Genomic DNA, 26,769 nt, shown 5'->3' on the forward strand with positions numbered 1-26,769 from the left:
GATTTGAGCTTTTAAAAAGGGCCGTCTTGTTGATCTGTTTATAGCTCACAGATCACAGCTGCATGGCCTTCAGAAGTGGCAAGGGTCGATGCTCAAAATCCGTCAACGTTTTTTGTCATGGAAAATTGTGCCACAAATGAGCCAATTTAGCTGTAAGGGAACTGCCATTTATCTTTAAGCAGAGGCCACAGACACCATTTGGTCAGCTTGAAACTATTCACCTCCTGTGCATTTTGATGAATTGTCACAATTCAGGGGTCTCAATTTAGATTTTTTTTCTGCCATTCTAACGCATTTAGAATCTGCACTCGCTGTCGGGCAAGCGCTGGGTCATGTAAAAATTACATTCAACCGCCTATTGCTGCTCTGGTGTTAAAGGTGCAGCCCTGCAATCGCCGGTTAACGCCAGTGCTGGCAGAAGGGCCTCCTCCACTAGAAGGAGATCTGGAGAGCCCCATGGGGAGGACATATTGGCCTACTCTTCCACGCTGGCCAAACATGTTGGAAAAAGTGGGAGTACCCACACTTTACCCCACCACACAGACGACCTACAGATGGACTGCGGCGTCCCCATTTGTACTGCTGGGGTGGACAAGTGAAGGGGGCGAGAGCCCAAACGAGCCGGCGACCTCCGGAATGCCGCCGCAAGTTGCACCACCGTGGCAGCATCTGAAGGCTCAAGCGAGAGCTACGCAACAACGGTTTAATGTCTGCGAGTCCGTGCACTCGGCCAATGGCGATTTATCTTTAAAGCTTTCACCTTCCCGGGGTATTTCAATCGAGCACTTTGGCCTTCCTGGCGTCTTTTAATTCTCCACTTTGACCTCCGCGGGGCGATTGAAATCAGATGGCGTGTTTTTTTTTCTTTGTTCTTGTTTGTCCCATAGCGGGCTAATTTAATGGTTGCTTTTTTCTGACTCCCACCTCTCATTACCTAAGTGGCCACTCTGGTGCAGCAGCAGCAGCAGTGGTATCAAAGCACACCGCAACATCAAAATCACGAGCAATACTGATAATAAGCTCCTTTCTCAACTCAGCCAGGGGTCAACACTGATGGTTGGAGTGTACGACGATCAACGTGAAGCCTGCGAGTTCAAATCCCATTTGGGGGGCAGGAAGGGGGGGTCAACTCATCCCCCCCTTTCGTCTCTCCGCATATTCCACACTCTCGTGGCGCAGGGATGGGTTCATCCGTCATTGTGAACGACTGTTGAATTCTCGCTAAATGTTGCGTTCGATATAATGATGCCCCACAGTGGATAATGTGGTTAGGGGCTCACCGCTGCCGTAGGAATGTGGAATTTGCACCACTGGTTCAGGGCTACAGCGGGCGTGCAACCGTCCCCGCAATCGAGGGCGTAAGAAAAACTTTGAAATTTGGATTTAAACGGCACGATTTTGGTAGCAATAACACGACGATGTAGTGGTGGTGGTCCTAATCCCTATGCAGTACAACGCGCACCGAGTGCAAAGTTGCGCGTTACTTTAATGTCAGGGCCACCCAGAAGGTGGGGGCAGAGGTGGGGGGTGCAAAAAGGGTCATTTTATCTTGGGCTTCACACCTCCGATTAGCACGGTTGGCTATGTACGGCGCGAAATAAGTTCGACACACATAGAAAAGAGGGCTCTGCAACGAACCCGTTCTTGTTATAATAATAAATAAGGGGGCCCCACGTGGACATATAAACTAAAACTATATTTTATTTTACGAGGTAAGGCCCACTGAGTTGTATAGCTGTCAGAAGCGACCTGGCCACAAATCAGAGTTCGCAATCGGGTACCCGATACCCGTACCCTACCCGATACCCGGCTACCCGTATCTGGCCGGGTATCGGGTACGGGTACGGGTAGGGTACGGGTATCGGGTACGGGTACCCGTTTGCGACCCTGGTGCGGCCGGGTACAGGTACGGGTAAGGGGTCAAAACCCGTTCGCGACCTCTGTCACAAATGAAAGCTCAGTGAAGTGGCTTATCGTGTGGAAATTTATAGCAGCCAAATGCTCTGAAAGCACGTTACTAAATGTGGAGGGAAAACCAAAGGAACCCGGAGAAAAATCCACGTGACCACGGGGAGAGAGACATGCAAACTCCCAAATTTACAGCAGCAGGCGTCAGGGTCGGGATCGAACCCACGACCACCTGCATACCAGGCGAGGTAGTTAACATCTCCTAGCCACTGCGGTGGCACACGTGGCAACAGGTGGAACCGCGGGGCAGCCTCTCTTAAGGATAATTACATTTACAAATTGCACGCTGCCGTTGTCTTCTCGTTGATGGCACCAAACGTGAAACAGGACCGGCCATCGCCGGCTACGGTTACCGGATACGGCCAGAGGTGCCGCGTGTGCTTACAAAACAAACACGCAGGACGACAAGAAACAAGCGACAGCCATCTTTCGCGCAACACAGACGAAAGGTTCACGGTTGCATCGGTGAGCGTGACGAGGGAAGGGTTGTGTGTGGCATGCCAGCATTATCTGTGCTCTCAAGGAACGACGGTACAAGTGTGATGCTGTGCCTTGCTCTGCATAACAACAAATTCGCCAGGGTAGTGGCACCGTGGTAATGCTCATGCCTCACAGCAAGAAGGCCCTGGCTTCGATTCCCAAAGTGGGTGCGCATCTCCGTGTTGAGTTTGGATGCTCTACCCCTATCTGCAAGGTTTTCCTACAGATTCTACAAAATTGCCTCCCATTGCAAAAAATAAACACATTCAGTGGAGCCGGTATTGGCCAAAACATCCCAATGCTGAAAGATTACGTGACAAATTACTCAATTAGGAATACGCACAGCAGCAACATAACCCCCCCTTCTACTGCGAGCACTAAGCAGGACCTCCCTAAAAAAGTCTTGAGACTCGGTGAGGCTCTCTCTGCGGGTAAACAAGAAACAAACAAAAGGTGACCGCACGCAGATTTGCGGAGGCCCTTCCACCTGCAGGAGCAAGCAACTGCAGGGCTGAACCTGTACACACAGCTCAGATTTCACAACCTACTTGGAGCAATACAGTACCGCGTGACCTGCATCCTGTAGTTGGTGGATGATGATCAAACCCACAGTGAATGCAAGTAATATATAGATATGGCCGTGGTAAAATATCGAGCATTGGCAACTGTGGTGGAGCGAGGATCGCGCTCGTGCTACGAACCTGCCCACCCAAGTTAAATTCCTGACTAACACTGGTGGCATGCGATACCCGAACCAGTACTGGCGCCCACCCCTCTTCCCTCAACCAGCTGACAATCGTGGTGAAGTAACGTCAATCAACGCCCATGACTGACAAGACACAAGGAGGCCTATATCCGGCATTGCAATGACAAAGCGCCAAAAAAACAACAGGATTATAATTGGTGTTTTACCCTTCTATCTGCCAACAAAACTGACCCCTTTTTTACAAGGAGTCATGTTTGCATAGACCACAATACCTGCAGTCATAATGCAAACAAAAAACATAACTCTGATAATGTGCACTATCCTTGATGTTGATTGGTCCACACCCGAGACAGCTTTCCTTAGAGCCTAGTCTCACATGGGTTGGACCAGATGACGCCAAAAGGCGCAGGTATTGTGGTCTATGCAAACATGACTCCTTGTAAAAAAGGGATCAGTTTTGTTGCCAGATAGAAGGGTAAAACACCAATTATAATTTTTTACTGGCCAATGAGGTTCCAATGGAACAACAGTATTGTGAATCCGGCGAGCAGAGTTCAAGTCCCGGCCACGGCTAACGCCGGTGGTGAGCAATACCCCAGCTGGTCTTGGTGCCCACGATTGAGCCGTGCGGTAAAAATACGGTCCAGCAAGGCCTTCGTCCAGCAGCTGATTGACGAAGGGAAGTAATTTAGATAAACATTGGTTATAAATTAGTTGTCTTTGTGCTCACTGCCCAAGACTCTCAAACAAACACGATAATGATGCTCTTCCTCATCTCACTGGAAAAAAAACAATTGCTTACTTCCAATGCAGAAGTCCGTGTTTAATCTCCAGCCGAAATCGATGTCACTTACAGCGCTTACAAATTGCGATAAAAGCGGAGTTTGAATTATGCGGCACGGCACGTCTCAATTCGCCGAGCATCTTCCTTCTCTTTAGACAAAACCAAAGCTGTTTCAAATAAATTAACCAAAAACTACAATGTTTCGATCGCAACACAAGCGGTCGTCATCAGGAAAAGGGGGTTAAACCCCCCCCTGTTGTGATGGAAATGTCGTAGTTTTTTGTTATTTTCTTTGAACCCATTTATGTGACTTTACCGAAAGAACCAAAGAACATGAATTCCTGCAGTCACGAAAGCTTTAAGTCAAGATCAAAGCTGTATCAATACGAATGAAAATTTAAGACATCCAATGCAACTGAAATTGTGATATTACCTTTTTGTGCCTTTTTAACTTAGAATAAAATCAAGGTCAATGGATGCACCGTTAAAGCCAACAAATAGGAAAATTCAATTGATGATTGTAACCGATAACAATTGATTTGGCTTCATCCAGAGAATCCGTGTGGTTGCAGACAACTAATCCATTATCTCTAGATGACCATTCGGGCTGTGACCTTAAGTGTTGACTTTGGTTAAGCGCATTGAAGACTTTGGTCTGTGCTTTGCTGCTCCAATGAACAAAACCAAACTATAAAACTAAAATATTTTTATTTTACCAGGTAAGGCCCACTGAGCTATACAGCTATTTTTTAGAAGCAACCTCACCACAAATGAGAGCTCAACAAAATGGCGTATCGTGTGGAAATGTATAGCAGTCATATGCTCCAAACGCATGAAGATTCTAAAATGTGGAGGGGGTAAAACCGGAAGACCCGGGGAGAAAAATCCACACGACCACGGGGAGAAGAGACACGCAAAATCAAAATATACATCAGGCATCGTAACGATCCTCTTACAAACCCCCCACATTTTGCGAGCCGCTCGCTCTACGGCCGAGACAGCTGGCGATCCCTGGAGGAGGCGCAAAGCTGCAACCCTCGCTTCTGCTAGGGCACCCCGAGTTGATTACCAAGCCGTGACCGAGCCTTCGTTAGTCTCGCAAACGATCGGGTGGAGGGGGGTCTGTGGGGCGTTGACGAACGCCGGTTGCAGCCGGCACCCCACGCAGGGTTCACCTCTCCGCTGTCTGGCTTCGACGCACCCAACCAGACGCGACTTGACAACAACAGAAGGCACAGAACGGGGTGAGATTCCTACTTCAACTCCAAACTTGACCGGGGTTCAAATGATGCCGTCACATCTGGGGCGAAGCATCCAGTTCCTACCCCACTACGCATGATATAATGGAACGTAAAGCAGTCAGATTGATTGATGATCCGTCTCAAAGTTTCACTCCAGCCACCCGCTCACCGGCAATCGGCTGCCTCCCTGTTACCCTTTCATCGCTACTGCCATGAACGTGCATGTTCTCGTCGTGGTTGTGTTGATTTTTTTTTTCCCACCAGGTCCTCCGGTTTCTCCCTCCACATTTAGAAACACGCGTTTAGATTATCCATTATTAGCCACATTGTTGAGCTATAATGTGGCCAGGACGTTTCTGAAAAAATAACTAACAGCACAGTGAGCTTTTCCATGTAAAATTAAAACAGTTTAGTTTCAATTTATTTATTGTTGATTTTCTTACCTTTCCTATACTTTTAATTCCTATCGTTGTTTTTGTATTGTTTGTTGTTGTAACTTGCTGACCCGCCCCTACCGGACCATCTGTCAAAAAGAGCTTCATAGCTCATGGGATTTCTCCAGGATAAATATTCTGATTCTGAACTAAACTCATTGATTCCTCTACCCATGTTGAGGTCTCGATCAGTCAGACACGGGCTCTTTTTGTCTCATTCTGCGCACCACGTTCAACCACCACCACCAATGCCACAAAGATTATCTTTCTGTTTCTTCCCTCTCATCGATTCCTCCACGCTGGAATTCGTGGCCATCATCTCTTTCCCAAAACTCGTCAAACTTTCCCCAAGCAACGAATTCACTCTTTGTCTATTACAAACTTGAGTGTTGTTTTGCTGCTGGCGGCTTGGCCATTGCACCTGCGCTTAGCAACCATGATAGAAAATAACAATAATAATGATAATGATACGAGGCCGCGGCACGAGCAGCAGCGAAATCTAGCGCAGGCAACCGCAAGCACACAAGGAAGTCCCCGTCTGCACACGCACCAGCCTCGCTCCACGAAAATACATCTAGCTGTAAGCCGAACAAATAAAAATTCATTATAATTTGTTTTAAGTTAACTGGACACGTGCGCACTGCTGATCTAGTGAGCCGAAGGACCTTTTGCAAAAATTCCACAGAGTCCATTTCCTTAAATCCAATCTGCAGCTCGTTGCCGATCATGTGAAGTGACTGGCGCTCGCAAGAGCACGAGAGAGTCAATACCAATCAGCCATCGCTCAACGGTGCCTCTCCTGGCACAGCGTATGCGCCAGTGTCACATGCATGACCCACGAGCTTATGACAGGAACGAGGCTGTAGAGACGATGATTGGAGGCAGCGGTAAATAGCACGAACACAAACACAGAAGCAAATCGCTGTCAGGTAAAAGGTGCAGCCCTGCAACAACAATAGTAATAGAGCAAGTGCAGAATCACCGAACCGGAATTGATAGGTCTGTCGAGAAGGCAGAGTCTGCCTTCTCGACAAACCTGTTCTCCACCTGAAGACGGCTGCTTGCGTTGTGGCCGAAACGTCGTGAGAATTATTTTGTTATGTTTTATTTTTACTATTTTATTATTTCCCTTCTACGTGACTTTACCGAAAGAACCAAGAAGATGAATCCCTGCAGTCACGAAAGTTTTAAATCGAAACGGAATAGATAGCTCAAAACATTTAGCGCGGGGCCCGTAGCATATGCTACTCTGGCTACAAGGATAATCCAGCACTGGGTGTGTGTTATTGGTGGGAGCACCCCCAACACTTAACCACAAGACCTGCGGTGAACTCATTCAGAGAGTACTGCTTGGTAGACACAGGGGGGGGGTAGGGGTGGGGTGTTTACGAAGCGTGCCCATTGTGTCAACTCGGCTGCCACGCCACGAGATGGAACTGGCAACCTCTGCATTGCAAGCCCAGCCCGCCTCATCATTACACCAGAGGTCGTAACCGGGTACCTGATACCCGTAAACCCTACCCGATACCCGGCTACCCGTACCCGGCCGGGTACGGGTACTCGTTTGCGACCCTGGTGCGGCCAGGTACGGGTAGGCCGTGAGTCACTGGTGAGTAACCGTTTGTCACTCATTTCCCAACGTCTTGTCTCTTTTCACAATTCAAATTCCTAGAATCAACCCACCCACGCCTGCAACGTGGCTTCATCCCAGAGGTCGCAATCAGGTACCCGATACCCGTACCCTACCCGTACCCGGCCGGGTACGGGTAGGGTACGGGTACGGCAGGGTACGGGTACCCGTTTTCGACCCTGGTGTGGCCGGGTACGGCTACGGGTAAGGAATCAAAACCCGTTTGCGACCTCTGCATTACACCCACGACGGCATCCCTTTAAAGTTGCAATATCATTCAACCTTTTGAGGCCGTCGCTGTTGTGTTTCTGGACGAGCCTGAGTAAACGGTTTACAAACCGTGATCGTCATCGTGACTAATGATGGCTATGATTTAACTCGGTTTTCCCCGCAGATGGCACGTCGAGTCTGAGTCGGCTTGCACAGATCGTACGCGACCTTCGCGCGCGCGCGCGCAACTGAACAGCCGCGTAACATTTTCAGGACATAGGCAACTCTTCATTTCGTGATGTTTTTTTGTGGCCACACAGCGCACGTACTTGGGCAGACAAAACTACTGACATTGTTACCACTGCTGAACAGTTCTCACGCTCAACGGTGGCGAGATGTTAGCTACCTCGCCTGATATTCAGGAGGTCGTGGGTTCGATCCCGACCCTGACGCCTGTTGTATATTTGGAGTTTGCATGTTCTCTCCATGGTCGCGTGGATTTTTCTCCGGGTGCTCCGGTCCTTTAACTTCCACATTTAGAATCGTGCGTTTAGGATTATTTGGTTGATATCAATTTCCACGTGATAAGCCACTTCGTTGAGCTATCTTTTGTGGCCAGGTCGCTTCTGAAAAAGAGCTGCATAGCTCAGTGGACCTTACCTGGTAAGATAAAACATTGTTGAGTTTAAACTAAAACTATTATAAATAGCTTATCATGTGTAAATGAATAGCAACCAAATACTCTAAACGCATGTTGATTCTACATGGAGGGAAAAACCGTAGGACCCGGAGAAATATCCATACGACATGGAAAAACTTCAAATATACAGCCGTCACGGTCGGGGGGATCTAACCCACGACCTCCTGTACACCGGGCGAGGTAGTTAACATCTTGCCACCGAGACGGATGGAGTTGCGCTTTATCTAAAGATGTGCACCCGATACAACTCTCACAGCAGACAAGTGACCCACAGCTGAAAAGCTGTACAATTTTGCAGCACGAGCAGTCGGGGCAGGTGAACGGGAACAATCCTAAAAAAAAAAAATCCCTCTGTTTATTATAAAATCGTCCCCCCCCCCACCCCTCTCCCCGTTCCCCTCAGGGTCGGAGATGACAGAGGGGCACGTCGGAGACACGACGCCGGCGTGAGTTACGCCTGGCTCGCGCTGAAGGGAAATTGCAGGTATTGGGAGCGTGCACCTGCTGCTGCCAACCGCTTCCATGCGGCACACCGCACTCGGCATCACCACCGCAGGCCCGAGCAGCAACCGCCGTTGTCGCTCGTCGAGGTATTTCGCTCCGAGAGGTCACTGGGCGGCGGCATCGCCTCGCAACGACGACGACGCGCAACGAAAATTGAGAATGTAGGAAACAGATTTATCTGCACTCAGGGAATCCGATGAGCTATGAAGCTCTTTTTAACAGACGTCTCGGTGAAGAGAAGGCGAACCCGCAGGCCGCAGAATTGGGATTGCAGCGTATATATTTGTCTGGCATTTCTTTAGCTAAGCCGTTAGAGGCATTCACCATCGTTAGCCATGATCAATCGACTGCTTGATGAAGGTCTCCAAAAGCTGCCGCCGCCACCTCTCGCGATCCCGAGATGCAAAAATACACCCTGCAGCTGAAACCGATTTTATCGCTCCATCTCTCCGGTGGACGTCCTCTCTGACCCGTTCCGTTCCTCGGCTACCACTCCGTTGTCATTGTTCTTCTACTTAGCCACCGGCCATCATCCCTCCTAGCAAAGTGTCCTGCCCAAGACCCACTCACTGTCCTTAAAAGTGTGAACGATCTCATTAACAACCGGGGTGTGTTGAGGGTTACTGGAACACGGGCTGGCAGAGGTCACAAACGGGGTTTGATTCCTTACCCGTACCCGGTCGCACCAGGGTCGCAAACGGGTACCCTACCCGATACTCGGCCGGGTACGGGTAGCCGGGTATCGGGTAGGGTATGGGTATCAGGTACCCGATTGCGACCTCTGGGATAAAGCCATGTTGCAGGCGCGGGTGGGCTGATTCTAGGAACTTGAATTGTGAGAAGAGACACAAGACGTTGGGAAATGAGTGACAAACGGTTACTCACCAGTGACTCACGGCCTACCCATACCTGCCCGAACCAGGGTCGCAAACGGGTACCCGTACCCAGCTGGGTACGGGTAGCCGGGTATCGGGTAGGGTACAGGTATCGGGAACCCGACTGCGACCTCTGCGGGCTGGTCATTTTTGTCCGTGTCTTTTCAGCGGGTCACTGTTACGAGTGTTGTTTTTTTTTTACGTGCGACTGGGTTGTCCTTGCAACAAGGGTGCCCCGACTACTCCTCTGCTCAAGCTGAATAAATATAAAAAGGAGGCAATATTGAGATGATGATAACAATAATAGCTGCACTGTTACAAAAAAAACTTGAAAACTGTGCACTTCAGACCAAGGATTTATAAAGACAGTGGCGTGCGCTGTTTCGCTATAAAATGTAAGGGCAGTTTTAACGGCTTAAAAACTCTTTGTACGTAAAACATCACGGTGACCTTTCTTTCCGCTCTCCACTAAGCGTGACGTAGAGTCGGCAACTATCCATCACCGCCCGTTGGCATTACACTTCATTATTTTTTTTAAGTTCTCATTTGTTAATGCACGTGATAACACAAAATAATTCACATCGATTAGTGCAATGCCATGGGCACGTCTCTTATTTCAATCCAGGGAGACCGTTTATTTCATTTGAATTGCTCCGGAAGATTGTTTCTCCCGATGGCAGCTTATGTGCACCATCATCAGCCACGATCTATCCCGCTGCTGAATAAAGGCCTGCCCAAGCCATCGTCAACTCTCACGGTTCTGTGATGCAACAATCCATGCAAGCTCCTGAACAATTTTATCACTCAATCTCCGTTTAATCCGCAAATTGTTTACGGATAAGAGGAGCTGATTGGACAAATTAGTACTACTACTACGCAATGATTTGATTTTTTTCAGATATGAGCATAGTATAATTGCTGCTATTATCCATGAAGTTCATCCCCTAGGTTGTTGCGGATAAGCTGAAATGTTTCTGTCCTGCATTGCTACCACAACCAATCCCCAAAACCGTATTCAGCATTCGCATAGCACATTTTATACTTGTGGTTTAATCGAAACAGAAATATAGTTGATGACCAGATAAAGGGCTGCATAAAGTGTGGCTTACTTTCTCAAATTGTACTCAGCTATGTGGATCGAGCGGAGATCTTCAAATGCGACACCCACCTGCAAGGGCAGTGAGGCCACCTATAGGCATCAGTACAGCAAGTAGGTTGATGATCTACTGTACGCGAGCCTACAACATAGCCTTACGACTGTTTAGACGTCTAAATCCGGCTCCCCACCACCAATCTGACGCATACACGAACACCTAATTTTGAAAGCCCATTCAATCGTACAACAGCAAACATTTATCTCGAGTGTGCAGCGACCACAGCACCGGTGATTAGCACAGAAACGCAGAGCGGTGCGCTTATTGAATGCGAAGGACTAAACAGTGCCTTCTCGCTCGCGCTGCAGACAAAAATAGAACTAAACCTAACCGGCGGTCTGTCTCCCCATTACCCGCTCCGCTATAACTCCTACACCATTGTTATTATTTTCCCGTGAACTTGAGTCATTGATTCCCGTCGAAGGTTCGGTCTGCCGGACCGTGTTGTCTCGTGCGCACGGTGTCCACCCACCGCGCTCGCTGCACGTAATAAAATAAAAACACTCCTTAAATCTTGATTTAAAGCTTTCGTGACTGCAGGGATTCATATTCTTGGTTCTTTCGGTAAAGTCACGTAGAAGAGAAATAATAAACATTTATATATATTTTTAAAAGCTATTTTTATTATTTTATTATTTCCCTTCTACGCGACTTTACCGAAAGAACCAGGAAAATAAAAACACTCCTCTTTCCGCTTCTTCCCTTCTACTGCTCAACTTTGCAATTCCCTCCCATTGTCTCTTTCCTTCCCCCAGCTCGCCCCCCCAACCACCCCAAGGTTCGTATAAACGACCCTTGCTCGATTCAAGACGCATTATTCATCTAACACGAGGTTCAAAGTGTAAAAAAGTGTGCTGTTAATTGCTGGCCGCGTGGCATTTCTGGGCCTTCGGGGCCTGCGCTCAACAACCGTGACGGAGAAAACGGACCCCGATTACCGGGACAAATTGAGCGTACGCAAGTCACATTGTGCCCCGCGCGGGGCTGCTGCGGTCACTTTGGCTTGAAGATTAAATGCTTCCCTAAAACAGACACTGCGTGGTTTCCTAAACTATCACGCGAACTCCGGTTATCCTCGCAGCAGCAGCTTTCGGCTGGCCATCGAGCAAAGACGGTCACCGCATCGCGCGCTTCTGCGGCCGTCTGGAACGCTCTTCCTTACAATGTTAGCAAGCCACTGGAGCTAGGCATTTGAAAATCTAGATTTAAAACTAATTTCTTTAAAACCGATTTTCGTGTTTAGTTTGTTGTCCTTCCCCTGCACCTCTGACTAGTGCGGTTGGCTACGTACGGTGCGAAAGAAGTTTAACATACATACATACATGCAGCAGTATGTGCAGCATTGATTACATTAACGTGCGTATGAAAAAACGTTGTGACTAAATTAGTGGGGGCAAGCCGAGACATCGCAAGTGCATCCCGTGCCATCTCCCAATTAAATCTTACGCGTGTTCCTTTTGGTATCTCATTTACTGATAGAACAGTTGGTTATAGTGCGAAAGAATTTCGATTTAAAGCTTTCGTGACTGCAGGGATTCATCTTCTTGGTTCTTTCGGTAAAGTCACGTAGAAGGGAAATAATAAAATAAGAAAAATCAAACATAATAAAATAATAAAAATGAAGCGTAATAAAATAAAATTCTCACGACGTTTTGGTTACAACGCAAGCAGTCGTCCTGCTTGCGTTGTGGCCGAAACGTCGTGAGAATTTTGTTTTATTATGTTTAAATGTTATTATTTTATTATTTCCCTAACTACGTGACTTTACCGAAAGAACCAAGAAGAATGTGAAATAAGTTCAGTATACTTACATACATTGTGGCCAGGCACACAGCAATATTTAACTGCATGACTTCAATCTAACAGGGCTGCATATAGGCTATGGGTAAGTTAGCACATGCAGTGCAAATAACGACGTCTCTTCTTTGGATAATACTCACAACGTTACCATACCTCGAGTTGTCACTTTAAAGGACAGTCCGATAAAGCAACGATTCACAACTTGACTTCTCACAGCCCTCAACAGCTGCGGAATAAACTAGAATACAAAGTTCTAATTGACCAGCACTTGGAATCGACGTGAACTTCACAAATTGATGAACTGTCATGAATCCGGACAACATCACTGTCATCTCTCCTATTTTTGTCGCGTTCATTCCGTCTCATTTTGCACCGTTTCACATTTTGTTCCGTCTTGTTCTCTGCCATTTTCATAATTCCTAAATATGAATTGGTTGTTGTAATACATGGATGGAGCGCGCGTGTATCGTTGCGATACAATAATCAGTTTCAATTAAAGAATTGTCACGTCTATTTCTTAGGTTTTTTTGGTAAAGTCACGTAGGTAAAAAATTAAAAATTAAATTTATAAAAGTAAAATAAAAATCACGACGTTTCGGAGGCAACACAGGTGGAACCGTCACAGCCCGACAGCTGTATCACGTCATCTCGGACCACCACGTGTGGCAACAACCCGCTGTGAGTCTCCAAACTGCCCGAAGGACAACACTTTACAACAATGCGATCCACTCAACTTTGTGTTCAACCTTTCATCACTGGAATGAAACACAACAAAAACGTATTTCTGTGATACTGCATTGGGCAGTGCAGCACAACCCTACCGTCGGACCCCCCGGGTTTCAACCGTCCACACCGCCAATGGTCGACCATCAACCGAATCGGGACCTGGGCCAAGTGGCCGATGCGGCCACCCGATGCCACAAATGGCGCATGGAAGATTGCGGCGGCCTGCGAGCGGTGCGGCCACCAATCCCAAACCGCCGAGCCACATCGTGAACACGCCGCCGCTACCGCTGCCGTCACTCCTGTAAAGGAGGAACGGACGCGAGATCCACTCTGCTTACGGACAGACAATGGAGCGGACACGTTTATACTTAGGCGATCTAACCCAAAAACCTTTGTTATGAATATTGGTCGCGAAAGCCTACGTGTTAAATGGAGTGGATAACATCTAAAATCTGCTGTTATTAATCCACACGAAAGGATAAGTGGTGCACAAGCAAAAACGGCAACAAAAACCAACATTTGTCAAACAACACTGCCCTAAAAGGGAAAAATATATAAGAGATGACGTATTGGGTAATGACCCTTGGTCATATAGCACGTGGCAATGAAGAAGGGCTATGGGCTGAAACGTCACTTGTGTGAAGATATCTTTACTCCTTCTAGGGCAACGCTATTTGACGAATGTTCATAATCGAGGTTTTTGGGCGAGATCGCGTAAGTATAAATGTGTCGTTAAACCCGCCACAGCCAATTAGTAAAGGTTTGTCACGTAAACAAAACGTGGCCAATTAGTTACTAGTTCAGCACACCGATGTGGTGGAGAGTAAACCCCACAATTATTTACCATACAAGCACCGTGACGTGTCGCCGGTAATTACAACCAGTCTCATCAGGCGACAGCCAGAGTTGTGGGGAAATTCTTCTGTCTGGGTCTTAAATAGAGGGAAAAAAGTGATGTCGTCACTTGTTAACCGATCCAGTGCGATGAGAAAAGGGGGAGGGTTAACGTATTAATATAAATTACAATATGAATAGATCATACTGGTAGGAACCTCCTGGTTACACCAGCCCACAGGGGATTATTGTGTCCGTCCGTCCGTCGTGCAGGGAGGGGCTGGGTAGGGAGGGGAGGGTGGGGAGGGGCTGGGTGGGGAGGGAGGGGCTGGGTGGGGAGGGTGGGGCTGGGAGGGTGGAGAGGGGCTGGGTGGGGAGGGGCTGGGTGGGGAGGGGGTGGGTGGGGAGGGCCTGGTCACCCCGTGGTGCCCTTATAAAACTCAACGTTTAACCGACTCACGCCGGTTTGTGCCCACCCTCACAGTCGGGCATATTTGCGGAATACACCACGCCGCCGTTGACCTTGGCCATTGACCGAGCAATCCAACGTTCCTACCAGCTCCCTCCGCAGGAATGTGTTTCACAGTTGATCAACATAATAATATTGGTCGTGTTAATTTTACGAATGTGTTGAGCTTTTTTTTCCTCTTCATCAAGAGGAGCTCAACAAGAGTGGAGTCTTCCCCCCCCCCCCCCCCTCTTGTTGGGGGGGGCATCTTTTCATCAATCCTTGTGGACATATTTGGCCAAATAACATAAAATGTGTAATTAGTGCAACTGCTATTGTTCCAATCACGGGTGCCAATGCCTGTCACGGAACTGTAAAGCACACCTGTTCAAACATAGATGGGAACAAAATGCAAAATAGGCTCACGGGTGAAACTACGGTCAATGTGTTGGTCTAGAATCTACAAAATCAAACGAAGAAAAACAATCGCGCATTTACTGAGTGTCCAGTGGCTGTCTTGTGGCGAGCAGCACCTTGCTCACACAAGCTTACGGTGGAGTCCATTCCTATCGGCCGGCCTGAAACAAAGGTGGAAATTCCACCATGTTATGGTGGGGTCCAGTGTTTCCACAGGCCGACTGATGATTGACCACAGAACTGGAAGTATGTTGAACTTTTTTCGCACAGTACGTAGCCATCCGTGCTAATCGGAGGTGCGGGGGAAGGACAAACTAAACAAAAAAGAGCAGTTCTACAGAAATTAGTTTTCAATCGAGATGATTTAAAAGTGCATAGCTCCAGTGGCATCCTAATATCGGAAGGAAGAGCGTTCCGGACGGCCGCAGAAGCGCGTCTGACTTCTTTGTTCGATGATTGATCCAAAAGCCGCTGCCTAAGAGGATGACCGGAGTTCGCGTGATGGTCTATGCTCCTTGACAAGATGTGTCCATCCGCCAATTAAGTGACCTCTCATCTAGACACACTGCATCGGGTACTCAAATAATTCCGAGTCGACCTAAGGGAATTCCCAGGCCAGATTGAGAAACTGAATGACACCAGTGATGAGAATGGATGAGAATGGAGCCAAGACTGCCAGTAGTGTAAATGCGTGCCATGTGATAACCACACATGCATCCCGTGAATATGCATTTACAGATGTGAACAGACATGTACACAACAACATATACAAGTGAACAGCCTGTAAGTGCAGAGAAAGATACCGTTCGTGCACCACACCAGGTACTTATTGCCCAAATAATATCAAGAATTCACATTTATATAACCCCATACAACTGTCAGAACTGGCTCAGAAACCAGTTTCCACCTCGGTTGCTTGCACAGTGCGCTAGCTGACCACTGCACCAACGCTCCAAACGCGTTTCCAAATTAGAAAATCACAGCCCAAATTATTCCATTGCAATATACACTGCAATCACCACCACCAATTGGCAACACTTGGCAGGACCCTCGTGAAACCGAGAGTACCGGGTTAAACAAGCGGAATAATAGAAAGAAATAAAGAGCACGCGCGTACACAACGATCGACAGACCAAACAGCAGCGGCAAGCAGCAGAGAGAAGCAGCAGCAGCAGCTGGAGCAGCAGCAACAGCAGCAGCAACAGCAGCAGCAACAGCAACAGCAGCAGCAGGAGCAGCAACAGCAGCAGCAGCTAACCTCGCTTCCTCCAGCAGGAGCCCTCGCGGACAGAGTAGCTCAGCTCCTGGAACTCGAGCTCGAGTGCGGGCCGACGGGGCAGGTGCGAGAGGCGCTGTGCCTCCGTGATGTGGTTCTCCACCTTCTTGAGGTGCGTGGCGAGCAGCGGCACGTCGGGCGCCGCCGCCGCGCCGCCACCACCGGACATCGCAGACGGCGGCAGCGGGCACGCGATGGGCTCCATCGCCACGTTCACGTGATCGCCCTCCTTCTCCATGTTCACGCCCAAGCTCTGCAGAGGCACGGGCAACCGGACTGTCAGGGTCTCGTCTCCGAATCACTCGCTCTCTCTCTCTCGTCATCGTCATCGTCATCATCGTCATCGTGCCAAAACAACCGACTTGATGACAATTTAAACTAAACTATTTTTATTTTTTCAAGGTAAGACCCACTGAGCTATATAGATATTTTTTCAGCAGCGACCTGGCTATCAAAATTGATAGCTTAACGAAGTGGCTCATCACGTGGACATTTCTAGCAGTCAAATACTGGAAAGACATGTCGATTCTAAATGTGGAAGCCACGACCTCCTGTATACCAGGCGAGGTAGTTAACATCTCACACTCGTGGCGACAGCTGGTGGGGATGGTACCGGCGTGTGCCTGTACACCACATCCACGGCACTTCACGGATCTCCAAAGCGTGCGTAGCCAACGCTTTTCTGAATGGTTTCCTGTTCCTACGCCACCATGTGACTCACCGTGGAGGGGAGGCAGCAGCAAACGTGGGCTGCTGCTGCGGGACAAACTAGGTCTCGCGCCGAGACTTTGACGACTACATGTTTTGACCATTCCGTCGTGACCCGGGAGACAATTTGTTTCATGTTTAGTGGGAGGGGGGGACATTGAAAATAAAAAAAACATTAACAAAATAATAATATACTTATGTTTAGTAATAGTCAATAAAGAAGAAGGTGATAACAAACCAATCTGGTACGGACTTTGCTGTAAGGTCAGCATGTCTGCTCACAACAACGAAACCTAATTCACATTATTGCTCTGCTTCATCGGCGGAAAAACTATGACATTTAATCATGGCTACAATTTGGTATGGCGGTCAAGGTCACAGATTTCATGAGTTTGCATCAAGTGTGAAGTGAAATCTTGATAACGGCTGTAAAAACACACGAGGTTAGGCAGTTGGACATAAATATGTTGAACTTCTTTTCGCACCGTACGTAGCCATCTGTGCTAATTGGAGGTGCCTGGGGAAGAACAATAAACTGCACACAAAAAGCAGTTCTAAAGAAATAAGTTTTCAAGCTCGATTTAAAAGTGCATAGCCCCAGTTGCTTCCCAATATCGGAAGAGTGTTGCAGGCGCCTGCAAAAGCGCATCTGAAAGCGCGCGATGCGGTGACCACCTTTGCTCGATGGCCAACCAAAAGCAGCCGCTGCGAGGATGACCGGAGCTCGCGTGATGGTTCATGCTCCTTGACGAGACCAGCAAAGGTGACAAAATCGAAGCTTTGCATACCACATACCCTTGGTTAAGATTTTTTTTTTTGCGTTCATATCAGCCGACCGAAATGGGCCCATTCGCATTACAGACTTTCACATCCGAGAAGTGCACATTCTGTGCCACCCTTCACAAGGGAAACGGCTGGCTTTTGACATTCATGCACCCCTTCACGAAGGGTTACAATAGGTGTGAAAAATAACACATCCACAATGTCCCTTTAATACAGCGAAATATGCATTTGTCAATGTTTCTGCATGAGAGCGCATGCATGTGTAATGGTGTCAAGCAAGGGAACTTGGCATTTTTGGCAAAAGATCACTGTTAACCATCTGCTCAAAGGGCTAATTTTAGCACGGCAGACAGTCCGTAGATTGCAGTTGGATGCGGTTCCTCGAATCAAAGGGTGAATGTGGTTGAAATAGTTCAGAACGACTTGATTTTGAAGCAAACATGACACCTCCGATTTGCACGGTTGGCTACGTACGGTGCGAAAGTTCACATACATACGATCGTTGAAATACTCTGACTTTTTTAAAATATATAACACTGCAAAACTGTTAATGTACCATTTTTCGCCACAAAAGGATTAATTTTTACAACAAGCAAACACAGTACTGTAATGTACACGTTTAGAAAAGGGATTAAATTAAAAAAACAAATTTTTAACTGCAGTAGTTAAATAAATAAAAAGTTGCATATATCATGAATAATATGATATACATGTGGCAGCATCTTGCGGGGGATATGTCATCAAGCAGTGGATTGAACATGGATGATGACAAAAAGTACAACTTAATAGTCAACGGAAAGAATCCAGTCAGTGCATCAATTACCACCTAAAATCTTACAATACGAGTGGTAACGAATGACTCTCGTCCCGAAATAGCTCAAAGTAGCACACACTGTGTAGCACCCCTTCTCTAAATACACCAATTGGCTGGAAACATTTGAATATTCTCGAAATGCGCGTTTAAGAATATCTGCCTGCTATACATTTCCACTTAAGCCACTTCGTTGAGCTATCATTTGTGGCCAGGTCGCTTCTGAAAGAGAGCTACGTAGTTCAGTTGGCCTTACCTGGTAAAACTTAAAAATTGCTTTAAGTTTTGTTATGGGACCTCCTTTGCCAGTACCAAAATATACTAATAGGGTTTTTTCCCCCTTTTTTCTGACTGCAAGTATTGTGGGTTAATGTTAACAAGATTCCTTGCAAAAGGTGTCAGTTTTGTTGCCAGAAAAAAGGGGAAAAACCCCTATTAGTATATTTTGGTACTGGCAAAGGAGGTCCCATGATGTAGCTGCTCACCCCAAGCTCTCATTACTCTGATAATGTGTTGTCTTTGAACTGTGCGCCTTTTGGCGTCATCTGGTCGAACACCATATGAGACTAGGCTCTAAAGAAAGCTGTCTCTGGTGTGGACCAATCAGTTTCAAGGACAATGCATAAATTATCAGAGTTGTGTTTTTTGTTTGCATTTGACTGCAAGTATTGTGGTTAATGTTAACATGATTCCTTGCAAAAGGTGTCAGTTTTGTTGCCAGAAAAAAGGGGGAAAACCCCTATTAGTTTAAGTTTTGTTGTTTAATATTATAGAGAAGTGCAGAGCAATCCTTGGCACCGGCTCACTGCCTCGGGGCCTTCCAGCTTGTCGTGTGGTTATTCAAGCTATTGTGAGAATTCAATTTGCATGAACGACCATTATACACGAGATTTTTATTTTATTTTTAGACCCCAATGTTGGAAAAAAGGCAGCGCTTCATACGGACTTCAATATTTGCAACACTTTTAGATCTAAGCAAAAAAAGGAGGGGGGGGGCACGGAAACGACCACATAAAATAAGCTCACACGTTGCTTTTGCCAGGTGTCATGCGTACCTGATCATCCGCCAAAGCTGTTGCTTAAGGATTTATCAGATGAGCTAAGCAGGGGTGGATTTGCTCGCCAACACACCAGCGTGCTGTACTAGCAACGAAATGGCACGTTCTGTTTGCGTGACAACCCTTACGAATTGGCTGTATCGGGTGGTAGCGGGTTTAATGACACGTGTATATATTAACGCGATCTAACCCAAAAAACCTGTATTAAGGATGACATTGGTCACGAAAGCTTACTATGTGTTAAACAGCGGTGCACCTGGTTAGCACGTGGATGGGTGACCACCAGAGCTCGCTTGGTGGTGTCGGCATTCATCCGGCCACCTCTGAAAAGCGCGAATACCTCGGCGGTTTCGCATACTAAAAATAAAATTTCGTCTAATCTTGATTTGAAGCTTTCGTGACTGCAGGAATCCATACTCGTTGGTTCTTTCGGTAAAGTCACGTCGGTATAAAATAAAATAAATCACGACGTTTCGATCGCAACACAAGCAATCATCATCAGGTGGGGAACCACAGCAAGATTTTTTTGCTGAAGTGGGAGAGATGCCGTGGTAAGAGGTGTTATATAAGTGTACGTACTCCGGTTGTCTTTCTCGTTCCGTTTATTCACACTTTAGAGTTCACACCTTGTCCTCATCACCGCTCCGTGTCTCCTCGTCCGCTCCGTTACACTATCCGCCATCAACGACACTCTATGTCTCTCCGTTAGCTCTCCTGCTCTCCCAAGGTCCGTTACTCCGCTGCTACCCTGTTCTCTATTCCTCCGATGCACTGCTACCACTGCTACCGCACTCTGCGTTCTCTCTCTCCACTGCTACCGTACTCTGTCCTATCTCTATCCACTGTTACCGAACTCTATCCTATCTCTATCCACTGCTACCGTTATCGTATCTTCTCTACTCACTGCTGCTCCGTCTCTCTCCCTGGCACCAACCGCTCCAGCTCCAATCCCAATGAAGACTCCCGTCTCTCTGTTACGCTATCCTCTTATCCCCACACCAATTAGTCCCAATCAATTATCTCACCCCCCCCCCCCCTGCTTCGTCACTCGCCCCCAGGCCCCCAGCCTCACGTGGCCTTGTTATTCCCGCCAGAGCGGCGCCGGTCATTAACTACTCACCCTCCTAACCAATCACCGGCCTGCATCCTCGGTTACCCCCTAAAACCTGTCGCCCATCTTAACGACGTCTCCCTCACGCCCGACAACAACAACCCCGTCCTATGATACCCCCCACTGTACACCGCTCGCTTGCATAGCAACAGAACAACCGAACGCGTGGCGCGTCATATTTCAAGTCCTACATAAGTGAGAAAGGCTAGCGTTCCACACAGCCCCCCCCCTCTCTCTCCCCCCCTTGCCCCTCCCCCCTTTCTCACCTATATAACACCTCTTACCACGGCATCTCTCCCACTTCAGCAAAAAAAAAATATTGCTGTGGTTCCCCACCTGATGATGATTGCTTGTGTTGTGGTCGAAACGTCGTGATTTATTTTATTTTATACCTACGTGACTTTACCGAAAGAACCAAAGAGTAGAAATTTCGTATATGGTTATAGTTTCATATATTAGACGTGCAATTTTTTTCTCACAAGAGACTTTTATTATGGACGTTGATATTTCCCAGATAACTGTTGGGCTGGTTTTTTTTCTCTCCAAAATGTCCCCCAATGCTTGAGGTGCGTGCCTTACTTTAAAATACAGAGAATACGGTCCATCTCCTTAAATGTTGTCAAGTCTTTACGGGAGAGCGGGAGAAGAGGCAAAACACTAACAAAACACGTCTCTCTAAATAGCGCGTTTAGAGTTTCGGAGAACCCTCCTCGCCTTGAACGCGGTTTTAACGAACGCAGCTTTGCCCAACGCGGCATTTTCCAGGAACGTAACCAGCCACCCCCACCGCCCCACGTTCAGCGAGGCTTTCCTGCACTGCATACGCGGTTGAATACATTGAGCACTTTGTGCCGGCAACGAGGTAGCAAAAACAAATTGTTGTTGCAAAAGGCCGTGGGGTAGAAGAGCAGTCAAAACGTTCGCCGACTATGCGCTCTCATTACAGCATTGGGCCGAGTTTGGCTGTGAAAAGAGAAGTCTGAAAGGAGGAAGGATTCCACGGGGCAGTGATAACGAGCAGAAGAATCCTGGCCACGTGGGACAACCGCGTCTAGCAACGAGAGGGTTTGCGGAGGTCACACGAGGGCTCGCGCAGCTAGTGAGAGGGTCCTCCTGTACACCGTTTGCTTCTTCTGTTATTGTTGGAGGGTTGTCACTGGTGGGTTGAGGGGCGCACATAATTAGTACATCGGTACCATTTGCGGATAAAGCGATGTTCTGCGCCTTCAAATGTAAGAGCCATTTGCAGGAGATAGGGATGATTAAGTAGAATTATGGGGCACCACAGTGGCCAGATGTTCACAACCTCACCTGGTATGCAGGAGGTTGTGGGTTCGATGCTAACCCAGTTCTCCCCGTGGTGGCATGGATTTTTCTCCGGCCCCACCAGTTATTTCCCCTCCACATTTAAGAAGCACGCACTTCAGGAGGATTTGGCTGATATAAATTTGTTATCCACGTGATGATAAGCCACACAGTTGAGCTGTCATTTGTGGTGGCCAGGTCGCTTCTGAAAAAATAACTATATAGAGCTCAGTAGGCCTTACCTGGTAAAACAAAACACCGCATAATAAATCGTGTTTGGCTGTTGGGAGTCGACACGGCCCTTTCGTGGAAGTGGAATGAATGTGCTGATTAATAATGTAGCCCCTCTCTCAACCTTCTTGTAAGCTCTCCAAACCGCGGTTGGCTCGAGAGCATTGGCTCAAGAAGCCACCCAAGGCAGGAGAGGGACCACATGAGCACATTTACGCCCATACAAGGTGCGGACGATTAAGTCCACGTGCAAAGAAAGAAAGCATTCGGTGTTTAGTTACCGCACCTCAGCACGTCGGCTCAGGTAACACCCTTCCCAACCTTGACTTTAGCCTTGCCTCTACACGAGAGATGAGAGTTATGCATTTCATTTTTTTTTTGGCAAGATACGTTAATCACTTTGTGTTATAATTTAACGTGTCTGTTTGCACGCGAAAAAGTGTTACCCGAACGGCATGCAATATCACTTTTTGCAACGTCGTGAAAGAGATATCACTTCATTTGACGTAATTATTATCAGTTTGATTCGTAATCACATTTTTTTTTAAATGTTGTTTCTCGGCGCCAAATGTAACTGATCTGAACAATCCGAACATCAGGAACACATCCTGAATATCTGTACATGGAAGAGGGAAAAGCATTCCGCTTTCCATTAAGGGCAACACAGAACCGATCTAACACTTCATGCAACACCTTCACGATGGACTTCACTCACTACCCTCCAATGCCCTTATTTGTCTTTGTGCTCACTCAACCACGGTGCTTTGCAAGTAGCAGTTGATGCATTTTAACTACCACGTGGACTTTGATAGTTAAAACTCCCTTCTAAAAAACTGAACGCGGTTCTTCCACACTTTTCGCACAACCCGGAAGGCGCGCACGATGACGCGGAACACACGCCGTTATAACGCGGTACGCTCCCGTTATAACGCGGTACGCGTACCGTTATAACGCAGAAGGCGCGCGTCATAACGAGGAATGCGTGCCGTTATAACGCGGTTTCAGAGCGGTTGACGACGAACTACTTTCTTGTACAGATCCGGTACAATTCCTTAACAGATTCCCTAATAGAATAGTTAATAGTGCAGTGCAGTACAGTATGCGAATTTCCACTTCTTGCCGTACAAGAAACCGGGATACAGTGTATCATCATGGGAAGTAGACCTTCTCAAAATACTTATATTTAATGTTCTCGAAAGATGTATTGATTTCCCGCGAAAGCAAACTCAGGGAAAAAACGATCCAGGGAAAACCAGGACAGGTGATAACCTATGAAGTAGATGTGTTATTTTTTTGGTACAGAATGTGCACATTTAAATTATACATAGATATCTTTAAATCGCTTATCTCCGTTGCTTTGCCTTTCAGGCAAGTTAATGGTTTGCGTGAAACTCCTCACCAAATTCTAGATCTCACTTTGCGATTGCTCGCAACACACCGGCTATGTTTGGTCACGTGGCCTATAGACGCAGTCCAACTCACAGCAGACATTCAAAGCATGATAAAGTAGCAATTCGGTTGTCTTGTACGCATACGGAACGTGAAAACAACTGATGACAAACCAAAGTCAGTTCAACACGTATTGTGAACAAACCAAAATGCGATTACCTATTCGGAATTATCGTCCGCATGCAACACTGTTGCATTAAGAAAAACATGCACGCCCACACACAGGCAGGCACCCCTTTCCCTAAGTGACAAGTGCACATTTAACTAATTTCGCGCAGTACGTAGCTAACCGTGCTAATCGAAGGTGCAGCGGCAGTGGTGGTGAGCGGAGGGAACAACACACAAAAGTGTGTGGGTTTACAGAGCGTTTGAAGCAAAGGTCCGGCATTACACCGTTACACCGACTAGTAAATGTCACTATACACTCACCTCTACAGGTGCGAGTCTCGGTCCAATTACAGCACCTGGATGGCACCGTGTGGCTGGAGACTGCTCTCACACACACAGCAAACCCTGTCGTCTCACGCTGTATCTGCAACACACTGTATACTACTACCGCGACTTCTACGCGAGCACCGTTTGGGGACCGAGTTTACTGGGATGACCTTGACGTCAACATTCAGCCACACAGCTTTCTTCGTGGGACAATTACGTGAAGCCTTCAACATCCAACGCACCAACAATCAACACAAAGCTAATTAGCGTATACACTTGCGTCGGCTCCAAATGCGCTAAATAAGGAATACGTTGCGGCTGGTAGCGCGTGTGTGTGTGTGCCTGCCTGCCTGCGTGCGCGCAAGCTGCGAGTCGATATTAAATATTCATGCCTGCCTCAAGGCTCAAGGCTGGCTGGATGGATTGCTGTTGCTTGGTGGGAGTGGGAGAGATGCAGAGGACTGGAAGAGGCGCTCGTGACATCATCTGCTGGGGAGTGCGCAGTGGCAGGGCGGCTGTATGCCTTGTGATGTCAGATTTGAAAATGCAGCCCTCCCTCTCGCCAAAGCTCCTCGCGAATGCCCACACGGCAACCCACAACCACGCTCGTCTGTCGCCTGCAGGCACAAAAGACGACAAAGATTCCCACCCGTGTAGCCTTAGCAGACTTTTGGGGGCAAGTGCTGTTTCGCGAGTGGCACCCATTAAGGCTCGGCACGTCACACGAGCGGGTTGGGTGGCCAAAAACCACACCCGATCAACACCGTTGTCTGACTTGTCTCCCTAGTGGTGATATTCACACATCGCACCAAGGTACTCATTTGAGACCGAGTCGACCTAGGGGAGGTCCAGGACCGGCTCAGATAATCGTCACTGGTGTTGGCCGTAGAGTGGGAATGAAACCCAGGTGGCGAGGTTCGTAGTGCAGCGCGCTAACCGCTACACTGCCGCTCCCCACCTGCAAGCGCACACACCTCTGCCACCATCCTCAGCGCGCCGCTCTCTGACTAAAGGCTGTAGAGGGTAGGAGGTCTCACTAGTGTCTATAACAAAATATTTGAGCTGAAAGCCTGTGTGTGGGCCTTTTTCCAGATTAATACAGGGTGAATTTCGATTTAAAGCTTTCGTGACTGCAGGGATTCATCTTCTTGGTTCTTTCGGTAAAGTCACGTAGAAGGGAAGTAATAAAATAATAAAAATAAAACATAATGTTTCATTCAGACGCTGTCTTCCCGACAGACTTGTTCTTCACCTGAGGACGGCAGCTTGCGTTGTGGTCGAAACGTCGTGAGAATTATTTTATTGTTTTATTTTATTATTTTATTATTTCCCTTCTACGTGACTTTACCAAAAGAACCAAGAAGATAATACAGTGTGCTTCAAAAAAATGTGAACACTTCGGAGAATTTGCAACAATACCACGAGAGATGTGCCTCCGGGCTCTGCCAGAGGTGGGACAAAGTCATTGTTATGCAAGTCCAAGTCGAGTCTGAAGTCATCAAATTCATGACTCGAGTCTGACTCGAGTCCAAGTCACATGACTCGAGTCCACACCTCTGAGGCTCTGGACACCACCTGGAGAAGATTCCAGGCACGTTTTGACAATGGTGGCGAAAAAGTGGAGACTGACTTTTTGACGCTATTAACATACATTTGTTATCATTATCCGTCATTTTTCTATTAAAACCGATAGTCCCACGTAAGTGTTAACATTGTTTTGAAGCACCCTGTATTTGCAAGTGGAATTAGTTTGTACGACAAGGGGAAAATCTTGGACCGGTTAACACGATTCCAAATTTTTTAATGGCCAGCAAGGGCTGCTTTTTGGAAACGCGATGCCACTACATGCGCCGATTGTCGGTGGCAGGTGACGAATGAAACGGTACGTCCACCCTTTTCTGTGATCAACGAAAAAAAACAAGACAAATCGTGCACATGAAATGGCTTTTAGTAGCGCTTTCCAACGTGCATTTTGTCCTCGGAAGTACTCAGTTGTTTAATTGGCAACCGCAGTTTAATTAGCAACATTAACGGCAGCGCTCGAGTCTGCAGTGTCAGAAGCAGTGTGGAGGGAGTGCACCTCCATCGGCAAAGGGTCGACTGGTGAAGGGGAGGAGCACGTGGAATCGATTCGTAATTTGCCCTTGTTGTTAAGGCAGTGTGCCGTATTTAGCTCAATTACATGAGCGAGATGAATGGTGGCAGCGCAAGGCTGAGCAATGCCACATACATGGCGAGGTCTTCCTCCAACAGTGCCATAGGCGACTGATGATGTTATATAGCAGCCTTTTAGCGCTGGTTTTTCTCGCTCTCTTTCTTCTCTGTCAAGGTCGGTCTCCCATAGCAACAAAACATTAACGTTTTTTTAAATCAAATTTTATCATTGTTAAGAAATTTAGCATGCCCCCCCCCCCCCCCAGCATTAGTTGAAAATTGTACATGCCAAAAGGTATTGTTATTAGTAATGTATTACAAATAAGAGGTTTTTTTCAAGAGGGTACTGCCAAGTTTTCGCAGTTGACGTCAATGTTTTCTGGTTAGATTCCAATTTAGAATTTTGCGGATTATTTTCCAAATGCAGACCATGACGCCGACACACAGAGGCCCACTCTTGTGAACAACGTCACAGGATCTTTGACAATCCACTGCACAGCAGAAGGGCGTGTATTTTTGTGTGGTTAAAATAACTGC

The 26,769-nt window shown here is 47.4% G+C and overlaps 1 protein-coding gene across 1 annotated transcript in view; it reads right to left on the reverse strand.

Moving 5' to 3' along the window:
- Nucleotides 1-26,769, reverse strand: part of ABCG4 (ATP binding cassette subfamily G member 4) — a 78,642-nt gene that overhangs the window by 44,662 nt on the left and 7,211 nt on the right. Inside the window, 1 exon segment of the mRNA XM_061550798.1 lies at nt 16,170-16,440. Coding sequence (XP_061406782.1) covers nt 16,170-16,440 — 271 coding nt within the window.

Source organism: Lethenteron reissneri, chromosome 13 (genome assembly GCF_015708825.2).
Source record: "Lethenteron reissneri isolate LAM-NWPU_2019-01 chromosome 13, ASM1570882v1, whole genome shotgun sequence".
NCBI classification, from domain to species: Eukaryota; Metazoa; Chordata; class Hyperoartia; order Petromyzontiformes; family Petromyzontidae; genus Lethenteron; species Lethenteron reissneri.